Genomic DNA, 13,780 nt, shown 5'->3' on the forward strand with positions numbered 1-13,780 from the left:
AGTGGAGACAATTGCTAGGCGTTACAGAAGTAATCTACAGATAGTGCAGATAGTGCCAAGCTTTCATAATCGTGTATATACGCATTTATCAATATATTTTATAGATTCTCTCTCGCACGATTACACGTGCATGTAAATGTATATATTTTATATATTTATATATATATATATATATGTGTGTGTATATTCTGTACTCGCGTAATAAATGGTCGATAAATTTAGATATATCTCTAGGAACGCGACAGCGCAGGCACTAAATTGTTGAGATATAATCATTCTGGGCTACGATCGTTCGTTTGCCCTCACAATTCTATCGCGTACAGATATTGCAAGCTTTCGAGATACCGAAATGTACTCTTGTGCGATTAACAATAAGATACTCGCGTATAAAGTCGCGTGCTTTGTGTCGAAACTTGTGTGTAATTGTAATCGTGCTTTTTGGTCGCTCTACACAAAGAGATTCTTTTCCACATAACGCCAGACACAAGGGTTCAACGGATTTCCGTTGGACCTGGCAAATCCGCACGAAACATTCACCAATAGTACAAATGCTGTTATTATTATTTCCAACAAAGCAAGATAAAGGCATTTTTCTAGCAATCAAGATGTGTCGTATGGGCAAAATTTGACGAGATGAAACGCGTGTCGCAGAGAAGAGAGGAGTTGTAGGAGGCAAAAGCGATAATAAACGACAAATCTTATGATATAATTAGTAACAGTATCATGTGATTCCAAATTACTTATTCTAAGTCTTAGAACTTATGGATTATATGCATATTCTTTGGACCGCTACAAACTAGATTCATATTTTGATGCCTCCTTTTTTTAAAGAATTATGTCTCTTAATATATTTTTGATCTCTTCAACCCCTCTTTCTCTTGCTTCTCGTCGCCAATAAGGAGAAAGCCATTAATTTCCAACTACTAGTTGTATTGCCGATATTGCGTCAATGCCGAGCTCGACGTACATTTCCGTCTGCATGTTCAATGAATCTAATTTATCAATAGACAAACATGAATATCAGATTTCGAATTGTGATTGTATATTTAATTACTCTCGAGAGCTCGGCGTTAGCGATAAGTTTGGCTGCGAGAAGAGACGAAACTGGTGTGTGAGTGTTAACGCTAAACGCCAAAATGTCATCATGATACGTATATAAAACAAAGTAGAAATATACATGTCTATTGGTCATTCTACGATTTTCCTTCGCTCATTTAATTCGATAGAAACGCAGTTAGTAATGCCTCATGTAGATTTCTATGGAAAGCCGTGAAACGACAAGCTACAAGTTTTCAAAAAAGATAGAAAATTTTTATTTAAACAAAATTCCTCGAATAAAGATTTTTTCTAAAATTGTTTAGAGTTTTCTAAGGATCTTGCAATTACTTCCATGTTTCTGATAATATGTAGTAAATATCTTGTAATAAGATATACACTTGTTTAAAAGGAACTCTTTTTTTCTTTTTTCTCTTTCTCTTATATTTCTCTTTCAAATTTTCTATTGTATTCTAATTTTCTTCGCTAATATTTAATATGGATATTGTAACGATCTTTCAAAGTAGACAAAAAGAATTTCTAAACATCAAAAAATTTCTCTTACATACAATAAAGGAAAATGTTTATTCTCAAGCAGTACCTTTCTTCTGTGAAAGTTTGGTGCACACCTCGAGGAAATGTCGTCTACTCGTGCTGATTACATTTAACTGATGTAATTGTATATATCATTCAGTGGTACGCTTATGATTGTATGTGGCTTAATATTCGTGAGATGCACTCTTCATCATCTCCGCGTGGCACCGTCTTAGCGAATCCGGCAACGCACTTCGTTTTCAACTTCGCACCTCCGAAAACGTGTGTCGCGCTCTGCTCTGGTCCCTTTCATGTTGGCTTATCGCGAGCCAATCGAGCCGCAGCGTCGCTTTCGATGTAAAGGATTTAATAATCGTTGATCCCGCGATTGTCGTCCTGCCGCGTCTCGATGCTGCGGCGTCACATACCGAAAAAAAAAACTTTCAGAGAAAAGGCATACGCGTCTGATCTTATCGATCATCGACGCTGTGAATGACTTGTCCTCGCTTCAATCCTTAATGTGATCTATGATTTGTGAATCGACTGGTTAGCACTAGTCGAAGAAAACTATTCATCGCTTTAATTTCTTGCTTATACTTTTCTCTTAAGAGTAACGAGATCTTCTAATTGCTGTATGATGTATGTGGACCGACAATTTACAGTCAATTGCAACCGTTATTTTCCATAGCTTCCTTAACGGACCACGTTATATTACTGGATATATTCGCTCTTGATGTATCCTTTATGATATATTTTGCGAGCGTGTGTATTGCGTTCTCTATGCAACCCTGGATATACTGGATATTAGCATACGATGATGTACCAATTACTTGTTACGTATGTTACATACATTTCCATTAAACAGAACGATCGAATGCGGTGTTCGCAACCGCTTGGTCCGAAAGGCGTTTGCATTACAGGTATGTTTCGAAATTGCCGCAAATGTTACATTGGCGCGTTTTAATTCCTAAAATAATTAAAACAACTATCATGAATTAAAGGGGCGAGAAACTGCATCGATGGTCGGACGAGCAATAGAATTATGTTGTCACAGTATAAAGAGGTATGATGATTTTCATCTCTCTCATTTTAAATTCTCTCAATTTATTGTACCGGACTATTTTTTCATCTTTTTAATAATGTTCTTCAAACAGAATTTCTCCCGAAATATTTTCTACGATATTTCACAACTTCAACGTATTGAATCGCGTGTACCGAATCGCTTTTTTGCTAAACAATTCTCTGTTCTTAAGAGACAGCTCATTAACATTCCGTCAAGTTAATATAACGATTAAACTTGATGTAATCAATACGATCACTAATCGGTCAGTTTTAGTTACAACTGCTATTGCTAAAAACATTATAATAGGCGTTACTGATAGTTTACGTTTATCTTTTAATGAACTATGTTTCTTTTCTATTTCTGTGAGATGGTTTTCCTATCAGCAAATAAGAAACTTAAACAAAAATCAACGTTCTTGGCAATCATTCAATTACGTTCTATTAGATTACGTTCTATTAAATAGAGGAATATCGAAGTATATCAAAAGAGAAACACGCTGAAAGGACTCCTCGCAATTAATAATCTAACCGGATGGTTCTCCTACTATTGTTAAAGCAGCATCAATACGTACTTAGGCGATCCCAATTACTGATAATTTATACCTCCACCTCGTCGAGATCTTGACATCAGTCGAGATCTCGAATCGTCGGTATTTCGTCGCGATTTATCTAGGCGAAGTATTTACCAATGATATTTGCATTATCGAACGTTAAATTTTCCTTCCTCAACCCACTGAACGGAAACGTGGAGACCGAGCGAGCCAATTTATACGCGCGGGTCGAAGATTTATTTACGGACGGCGAACTATGCGATGTAGCGCCGCGTTAATCTACGTTGGGCTAGTGATAAACGGGAATGTGTTGTCGATCAGATCGTTTGTGCTAAGACGGTCCTATTTTATGCCTTCGCGTTGCGAATCTCGATGGTGACGTTCTCCAGGACCGGGTCGGCGACGTTGTTCGTATGATTCGGAGATTTATTAGATTTCACCGAGGCGGCCGAAGCGTTCCCGCTGCTGTTATGGCTCCCACGTCGCGATCCTGTGTGTGACCCTGGCGACAGAGATTTTCTTGCTAAAGTATCGCGTGCTTTAGCACGACAGCGCGGCAGCACGACACGAAAAGCCAGAATAACTTTAAGCATGAAGACCTGCGCGGAAGAAATGCATTAGTCAGAGCAAAATAGTCAATCGTCACAACGTCGAGTAAATGCACGTGTCTGAATGCGCGCGCGCACACGTTTGTGTGTACATATGTATACAGCATGTATAATGAATATGTGCATGCTAGACTTTTTTTTCTAGTGAACGAATTTATGCCTCGAAGGCTTGAAAGGTATTCGACAAAAATGTGCTTTGCGGGATCTTTCTTTTTAGGCTACTTTTTCTTCCTCAAAATATATAAACACTTTTATTTATTATAATTTCTTCAAAAATAATTACGAATACATTTATTTTTAATACCATTTTTTGTGTTATAAATTAGTGAATTACTGTTAGGCTTCGAAAATCAAAATTTGATTTAAGAATTAAAATAACATTAATAAGCAATCAAGAACTAACAATTTCTTCTTAAAATAGTAATTTATGTACAATGATTAAAAATGAAGAATTTTACGGAAGTTTAATCTCGTGCCGCACATAATTTTAATTAGCTAACTCTATCTAAGAAGTATTAAGATGACCTTCGTCGTCTGCATGAAATGAAAGGCTTTTTTAATTGACAAGTATTTCATGAGGGGGAAAAAAAAAATATATTGCAAGTTTAATGATTGGCTTAGCGTGTTTATGAACTTTGTGAAAACGTGAATACACGAATGTAAGTGCACTTTGCGCATTATTTGAATAGTTCATGAATTGCACTATGTATTCTCTACTTCTCGCATTAAAAGGAATAAAAAAGCCTTTTAAGAAATGCACATGACCAAATTAAAAGACTTTTGTGATTTTTGTTATATTAACCAATATAACAATATTATAAAAAATAGGTAAATTCGATGAAACTTAAAAATTATTTAATATTAGAATGTTCTTATTTCCTCTCAATAGATATTATATGTATAGCTATACTTTTTCTCACCAAAATGTTTCTACATGTAGTTACTACCGATGAGTGTGATGTCTCTATGATTGAATTATCGTGCAGATGCAAACAACGATATTTTACTATAGCAAGCAACTATATTCGCAAATTTCAATAAACTATGCTTACAAGAAACTTCTTCTAGTATAACTCACAAGTTACTAAATTGAAGTTGCGACGAATCCTCAATAGGGCGTATATATGTATAACACTGAATTGCATAAGATTGTAGACTCTTTAGTCGATTTATTTGTAGTTGTGTTTTACTTTTGCGAAACAGATTACGTATGTAGAAACAAAATTGCCAAGAAATAAGATTAGATTTGCCCTCTTAAGAAATCATGTCGCATCGAAAGAATTTTTACAATAGAGCGCTTCAGTCAACAACGAATAGTCAATAATGGCGATTACAGTTGGGATCTCTTTAAGGACAACTACTTTGAACGTTGACTGCAAAGAGAGTTAAGTTTATAAAAAAATATATTTTCACGATAAATCAAGATACATTGCTGTGCCAACTTAAACTTTAAATTAAATTAAATTAAGGAACTGCTTAAATGGGAAATTATAATATTAATAATTATAATATGATTGGATGTATAATGTGTATCATTTATATTTATATATAACTCTGCTAGTCACATGACGCAAAACAAACTTAATTTATAAGATAGAAGACAATATACAAAAATTCGAATATACACGATTAAACATAATATTTTAAAATTAATTTTAATTAAAACATCAAAGTCAAAAATATTATTTCGTGTATCTATATATATATATAATGTATAATGTAATTGGTATATATATAATATATATTATATATATATAAACAACTCAATAATTCTAATGTTAGCAAAAGAATAACTCTTCGATTCGGTTTAGCTACCCTCTTGGCAGGCGACTGTACATGCGTAAAGTACGAGAAGATTCTGCATCAAGGAGCATAAAAAGAGCTCTTCTACATAAAAGTAGACAGGTATAAGTAAATAGTCACCCTTAAATATGAATACTTGTATGTATAATACATACGCAGTCTTGTGAAAATCGATGTACTCCAAGTCCTGTCTTTCAAATGAAATTCTCTTAGATGGAGTATGATGGAGTATTTGACACTTATGCAATCAAATTACATGACTACACACGCGAGCCATGCAGTCATTATCTATAAATGTGTTCGGGGACTCCTAATCCCTTAGCAATAGAAACTTCATTAAGTCGAAGGAAAATAATATGCAAATTTGCTTTCATGTATATTACAATTTTACTATGCAAATTACTATAACATGACTTGTCAATCATTAATCTACGAATACTTATAAAAAGTTCGACAGAGTTTAACAAAATTTTCAGAGAGAAATGATATCTATATATGTAAGTAAATCAACTCTTAATATCAAATATTGATTATTAATATTGATTATTTTTAAATAAAAACGATGAATATAATTAATTATAACAAAACATTGATAATAAAATCAAAATATAATGTACATTTATACTTAAACAACTGTTGACTTTTAATAATAATTTAATTTTTTATAAAATTTTATTTACTTGCCTAATGACATAAATTTTATGTCATTAGGTAAGTAAATAAAATTTTATAAAAAATTAAATTATTATATATTTAAAAATTTCAACAATTATTTAAGTATAAATGTACATTATATTTTGATTTTCCTCGAAACATTATATACAAAATATGAAAATATTTAATAGTTATTCTATTTAAAACGTAGAATAGAAAATAAATATGAAACCTCTTATTACATAAAAATTGGCAAATAAGAATCTGAGATTTGGGAAACGTTGCAGTTGTAGTAAATCAATCATCTGATACGCGACACTTTATATAAATAAATAAAGCATTTTCTTTCAAGAGAAAAGAAAATATATAATACATACAAATAACAATAGGAATACAGATATATCTCTCTACTTACGACGTACAGTAATTATGTTCCGAGACTTCAGTCATAAATCGAATTTATCTTAAGTAAAATATAGTAATCATACAGTACTAAATCTATTGCTTTTCTTTTTCTTTTAGTAATGATAATTGTACTATTAACTATACTGGATATGAATAATTATAACAAGGTTACATGAAAAAATAATACCCTTTTTCATTAATGTAAATTAATTTTAATTTCAATTCAAGTTGCTCTTCAACTTTTTCTAATTAGTGCATATTGGTCATAAATCCGATAATCCCTAAGTTGAAGTAGAGGGATGTAATATGAACACGATAATGATATAGAACAATTTCAAAAATAAAACTATATAGGCAATTTACTTCTATTTAATTAAAAATAAAACTATATTAAAATGAAACTATATTATTCTTATCTTGAATTAAATTAAAAATTTTTCTCATCACGTATCTCAGTTAACCCGCAGATCGTTAGAACTGCAGTCTTCTCTTGGACTCATCGATTTTCACGAAGCTGCATCAGAAATATCGCGAAGTAGATAGGAAAGAGTCGCTTGCTCTATCTTAACAGGGCTTTGAATAACAAGTTGCTTGCTTAGTAAGTGAATGAAAAACCCATACGGCTCATTCTGTGCTGTGAGTGGTGAGAGTGTTTCGCACCTTGCGAGGCGGTCGGTGAGTGGGCCCTCAAGGATGCCATCGAGGGTTGCCTCGATGGAGCTCGTACACTCGCTCTCGAGCCGCGTCTCTCCTGAGTGTGCAAGAGTTTGTTCTCTCTCAGCAGTGAGACGTTCATCAATCGCGCGTTGGGTGTATTAAAGATAGTGCGGTTCTCTCGCCAACGAGCCCTGCAATTCCACATCGTGTCACATAGTTAACAGATCGATTGTTCGCCAGGTAGGTACTTTTTTCGACTTGTCAATAATTCAATTATTTTCGCATAGCAAAGTTTTTATAATACATGTACAGCAGAGATATACTTATACGCGTGCGATTCTTGAAATTTTTAAATTATATTTAAAAATGTTTTTACCTCGTTACAAACATAAGATCTATATTTTTATTACTACACTCTGAACCGGTGCAATAAGTTGAAGTGAAATAAACGTATATTTGTTTCATTTCAACTTATTGTACTGTGTGTACTAGTTCAGAAAGTGCAGCAATAAAAAACAGACCTATTATATGAGTTATAGTACTGCTTTTATTTTAGCTTTGAAAATAGGCAATTTTTATACATAATTATTTTTATATATAATTTTAATACATAATTTCGTTTTTAAATAATTATAATCTCGTTTTTCACACGAAAGGTAAGAAGTTCTGGAAACGTACGGGTCATTTCTAAGCAAACTCGTAAAGTTCATAACATGTTGCCATAAGACTTGTAAGGATTTATAACTTTATACAATATCTTTACAAACAGCTTCTTGCTAGCCGTAAGATTTACAAGAAATTGTAGATATTTACAAATGATCGTACATCTTACAGTACATATGCATAGAATTACAATACCAATCAAGTTCTTGCAAGAAGTTTTATGAGAACAAGTTACAAGCATTACGACTCTGCTTAGAATTGACCTAGTAATATTAGTAGATATAGGTATATGAATAGTTAAGCAATACTTTCGTAAAATTAAAATTGATTTTACAGACGCTAAAGCATTCTAAGAACTCATTTCTCGTAATGAATACCATAAAATAATACTGCATTATTTTCAGTAAAAGCACATATTGCACGATGACATATAACAATATTTCGAGAAACATTAATTATTCAGTGTTATATGGAAATGTTTTATAAATAGACGATTATTTTATCAAACACTCGTCGACATCGCAATTTCTTGAATAAAACAACAGTCATCTGAGCTAAATGCATATCTGTATTCAAATTCTGACAGCTTCAATTAAAGTTGTCACCAGAGTACAATTTTAATTCCAGCCAACGATTAAACTTAAATTAATATGTTAATTATTTACGAATAATATGCAAGAGATTTATTGAAATTGAGTTGTGTTATTATTTAAAGAAATTTGCAAATTTAATCGAAGTCTATGCATGCTTTATTTTGATACAAATTGCACAAATAATAAGGTATAAGTTATTTGTAACAATAGTATTTTTTTTAAATATAAATAATGAATATAAACTATTTGTAACACCTTAATCAAACTACTTACTTGCTGAAAAGTCTAAGAACGACGCAAATGATGACGAACATCAGTGCCATGCCAACGAGAACGCCGATCATCGCTGGATCGATGTATTGGAGGCTGGGTGACTCTTTGACCTCGGCTGAAAACAAATTCGTTGGTTTGCACGAGGGATCCCGGAACTAGAAGCTCGTAAATTAAATCCCACATGCCCTAGAGGAATTAAAAGTCAAACGCGCACCGTACTATTGATAGGATGGAAGAGAGAACTCACAAGAAGAAGAATATACTGTCAAGGGATCCGTTACAATGTCTGAGTCGAGTCTCCTTAAAATATGTTGTTAAACAAAAATCCAAGACATGGGTATTATTTATATCGGTCTAATTTGAGATTTAAAGAAACAAACCCTTAAAGCTGATATTTAATTCCAATTAATTATCAAGGAAACGAATGAGATATATAAAAAAATGTTTTGCAACAAACTTTTATGGTTTTTAAAATATATTTTATTATGTATCTACATTTTCCAAAAGCCTAATTTTTTAAACTTCCTGTCCCCACAATTAAGTTTTGGGTGAATTTCTCGATTAGAGGACCCCCCCCCAATGACCTTGACTTTGACATATGTTGTCAAAGTCATAACCCTGAGTGACTTTCAACAAGTTTTAGCCGTCGCTCATTACTTGTTAAAAAGTTATGAACAAAAAAAGTTCAACTATGTAACACGAGAATTCCCTGCTTTAAAATATGTTTGATAGTCGTGCACTGTAGGGCACCTTCCCGAATGACCTTGACTTTAATATATGTTGTCAAGGTCATGACCCTGAATGACCTTCAACAAGTTTTAGTATTTAAATTTTTAAATAAAGAGTAGTCACTGTACATACATCTGAATTAAAAATTTTAATCAATATTTACATTATCTAGTGGATATATGCACTCATGAGAAAATATCAATTCGCTTTAGGGGCACACGACTCTCACCTTCGACTCTCACCCTCCCTCCCCCCTGCTTCAAGGGCGCACGACTCTCATCTTCGACTCTCACCCCTTCCCCTCCCGCAAAGGGGCGCACGACTTCCATAATTGTATTGTTTGCAGGGGTGAGGGGGGGAGGTGAGAATTGAAGATGAAAGTCGTGCGCCCCTGAAGCAGGTGGAGGGGGGTTGAGAGTCGAAGGTGAGAGCCGTACACCCCTGAAGCAGGGGGGAGGGGAGTTGAGAGTCGAAGGTGAGAGTCGTGCGCCCCCTTGTAGGAAGGGAGTGGGCATGAGAGTCAAAGGTGAAAGCCATCTAAAATTTGTTGGAGGTCTTTCTGGGTCATTACCTTGACGACATATGTCAAAGCCGCAATCGTCGGCGCAGCATCCCCTACAGTGTAAGACTATCAAACATATTTTAAAGCAGGGAATTCTCGTATAGTTGAACTTTTTTTGTTTATAATTTTTTAATGAATAACGAGCGACGGCTAAAACTTATTGAAGGTCACTCAGGGTCATGACTTTGACAATATATGTCAAGGTCAAGGTCATTGGGGGAGGAGGGGTTCCCTGACCGAGAAATTTACCAAGTTTTGATAGGTTGTTTTATACCTTAAATCATACATTGAGCTGATATAAAAAAATACGCGACTCTCAGATTTTTGTATGTAACAATATATTTTCCAGAAGAATCGAACAATTTCGGATAATTATGATTAAGTTCCTTGTGAGTACAAAGAATATATTTATTAGGAACTGTTGTTCACTGACTTTATTGATTTAACATTTTTCTATTAATAATTTTAAGTAATTTTAATATGATTTAAAAAATTTGAATATTATTTGATGCTTATTGTTAAAAAGTAGAAACGATGAAAATGCTATTTAGCAAAGAATATGAATTAAATAATCGCAAAAATCTCTTTTAATTTAAACAATCATTAGCCGCAACGTTCCGTCTGTATAAGCATACAATATATATGTTCTTAAAATATTATATAAATATTCTTTATTCTCTCTTTTTAATATTTATATGAGTCTACGATTATCATGTCTTACATAAGTGTTTCTTATTTTTATCCTTCCGCGTTTTTATGCAAGGAAAATATCCTTGGCGTGCGAAAAATATCGGAATCGAGCAAGTGGGCGAAGTTTCATTAATTCCGTTGATTCCGTCTCTTTCAATTTTCATCAAACCATGTCGAAATCGTGTCGGCATGACAAGATTTTCATTAAAGCTATCATATATCCTCATTTATTGAGAATTCCTTTCCTTACCTACGCAGATTATTACACCGTCCGCCTGCGTCATCGGGACTTTCTCAAAGAGGCAGATGCATCGACCATCGCGACATTCCGTTTGGATCACCCGCGCCTCGCATTGCTCATGGAAGAAACAGGACTCGTTCACATTCGCCGCTAAAATAATTTTCAGAATTCGTAAATTGTGGAATGTAAATGAGAAATTCTAAATATGCCGTAAAAAACAGAATTTATAGAGAAATACTCTGAAACACAAACTAACTCGTAAAACTGTTTACACAATAGACAAAACATTTCTTAAGTTTAGTGTATATTCTGAGAATCAACAAATTATTTAATATTATAAACTATTGTATTTACATCAGATAATTTATAAGAATTTTTCTGCTAAACACGTTAAAGATTTTTTCTTTTAATTTTTAATCATCCGTCAATTCATTAATGGAATGGAATTCGTTTCTCATGCATACACTAATCTTGAGCTTCAGCATTATAGTTTACTCGTAACGATAATCGGGTTGACTTGTTTGATTACGAGATTTGCACGGTTTACCATGTGATATCATGTACGAAATCGCTGTTAATGGATATGGCAACTTAGCCAAGAAGGAAATAGAATTATTCTCGATCGAGATAGCACCGGCCCATTTAACTAGTGCATTCGCGTATGGAAATTAATCCCACTGGCATATGCACCGCGCCGTGCTGACTTATTTCTCTTGAGTAAAATTTTTTTTGTCTGCTAAACATTATTTTATGCACATACTATAGTATATAGCTACATTAGTTTCTTTCGAATAACTATAATATATGCTGTCGTTAATAATGTTACAGACGACACTATTTCATAATGCTGCAGCATAGAAATTCCATGAAAGAGAAGCCACTTCAATTTGCTCCCTATGAATTGAGATTCCCTCTGGAGGTTTTCATATATTTCATATATACGATCGTAAAGGAGCCACGTGCAGAATTCCACGTGCAGATCCAGAATACCAGAAAGCATACCAACTTACCGTGTCCGCACTTGTCGATATGGTTCGTGGCTTCAAATTCTTCTTTGCAGGCGCACTTGTTCTTTTTTGGTTCACAATAGGAGCCAGCAAAGCCGCATTCTTTGTCCACCTGACAGTCATCACCAAACTTTTTCGTGCCTCTATCGGACAGATCTGAAAAGATACGATAATTAAAGATAATAAGATATTTTAGATATTTTAGACATATTTATATTGCATGTTAAATACTTCTAATAAGCACTGCTAGGGATCATATCTCGCATCACATTTCTGTTAAAAAGATATCAATCTCATGTTATCCTAAAAATAATTATAACTTGAGCTCGCTTTAAACGATCTATAACAATTTGCGTCAGAATTCAGGATAATATTCTATTTATATTTTTATATTCATGCAATTTACGATAAACATTTAAAGAATTCAAGGATATATGTGAAATTTATATCAAAATACTCACATAAAAATATACAGCATATAAAATTATGAACAGGAGTTCTGGCCTAACACAAGATTTAGATATATTATAATCTCTAATTTTTGAACGAAATATCTTAAGATCGGATTATGAATACACAATTGAGTAATGAAAATTTCAACAGTCTAAGCTAAATCTTAGTGCTTAAATAATATTTTCGATGTGAATTTATATGCATATCCAGTTCTGTAAATTGCGCGCCGAAATTATTTTTAGTCTTGAACAGCAATCATAAGCAAAACTGGGTTGTCTCTAATTTGGCTTTATAATTATAAGTCGATATATATAAATAAATAGAAAAATTTTCAATTTTTATTTTGCTCCTTTGAATTCAGATTATGTTTATATAAATTTCAGATTTATCAAAAACTTTATCACTCAAAGAGTCGAAATGCGTCAGAATATTTTACGTAAACGCGGTCGTGGCAGATATTTTCTCAATATACATATATATGTTCAAGTATGCATGAAAAGATATATGTATGCACATGTAAAAAATGCAATAAAACTGGCAATATTACAAAAATTCCGTGCAAGTTTCAAAAAATTCTTCTCAATTTATATATTTTCTCAATTTTTAGTAGAAATATTAATGATGCTTTGCAGAAAGCTGACTAGCTCTTTCAGAGAAGCCTGATTGCTGTATTGTCGATGAATAATGGTCTCTATCTAAGTTCCACCCTACGACATTTCAATAGAGGACCAAAGGACTCTTCTCTCGACTTGCATAATACATGCCGATTTGGAAAAATATCTGTAAGTTTTATAACTCTCGAGATCGTTAAAAGGAACGAAATGATTCTAGCTCGCCGGAAGACAAACCCTTTTATCTTTGTCATAAATTTCTCAAGTGATGTTAATCTTACGGCGTGCGTCTCTTGCTTTTACATAAAAATGTAATTTAAATATGATACTAAATATTACAGTAAAACGGAACATAAACAGGATTAGTCGTTCTGAATATCATCTCGGGTTAATTATAAAACTAATTATAAAATGAATAATTCGTTATTTCATCGCTTTAATTGCTCCATCATATTATATAAACTGTTCCATTTGCCAGAAGGCAATTATACGGCTTCCAGCGGTATACATGGAAATTTTTAATCTTTCTTTCGCTTCTCTTTTAATCCAGATTGTTTTTAAATATTAATAGCAGTATTAATAAAGATTTCGAGAGAGAGAGAGAGAGAGAGAGAGAGAGAGAGAGAGAGAGAGAGAGAGAGAGAGAGAG

The 13,780-nt window shown here is 33.3% G+C and overlaps 1 protein-coding gene across 4 annotated transcripts in view; it reads right to left on the bottom strand.

The window, feature by feature from the left end:
* Nucleotides 1-1,882: 1,882 nt before the first annotated feature.
* Nucleotides 1,883-13,780, bottom strand: part of jus (EB domain-containing julius seizure protein) — a 36,841-nt gene continuing 24,943 nt past the window's right edge. Inside the window, exons 2-6 of one of the 4 annotated variants that reach the window (XM_018509891.1) lie at nt 12,071-12,223; nt 11,070-11,210; nt 8,839-8,953; nt 7,274-7,500; nt 1,883-3,684 (exon numbers count right to left, since the gene is read on the bottom strand). In XM_018509891.1, the coding sequence (XP_018365393.1) occupies nt 3,530-3,684; nt 7,274-7,500; nt 8,839-8,953; nt 11,070-11,210; nt 12,071-12,223 (791 nt within the window). In that variant the 3' untranslated portion in view covers nt 1,883-3,529. Of the gene's footprint in view, nt 3,782-7,247; nt 7,501-8,838; nt 8,954-11,069; nt 11,211-12,070; nt 12,224-13,780 lie in introns of those variants that run through there. The other 3 variants (XM_018509892.1, XM_018509894.1, XM_018509893.1) reach the window with 3 other exon arrangements.

Source organism: Trachymyrmex cornetzi, unplaced genomic scaffold (assembly GCF_001594075.2).
Source record: "Trachymyrmex cornetzi isolate Tcor2-1 unplaced genomic scaffold, Tcor1.1 scaffold320, whole genome shotgun sequence".
NCBI lineage: Eukaryota > Metazoa > Arthropoda > Insecta > Hymenoptera > Formicidae > Trachymyrmex > Trachymyrmex cornetzi.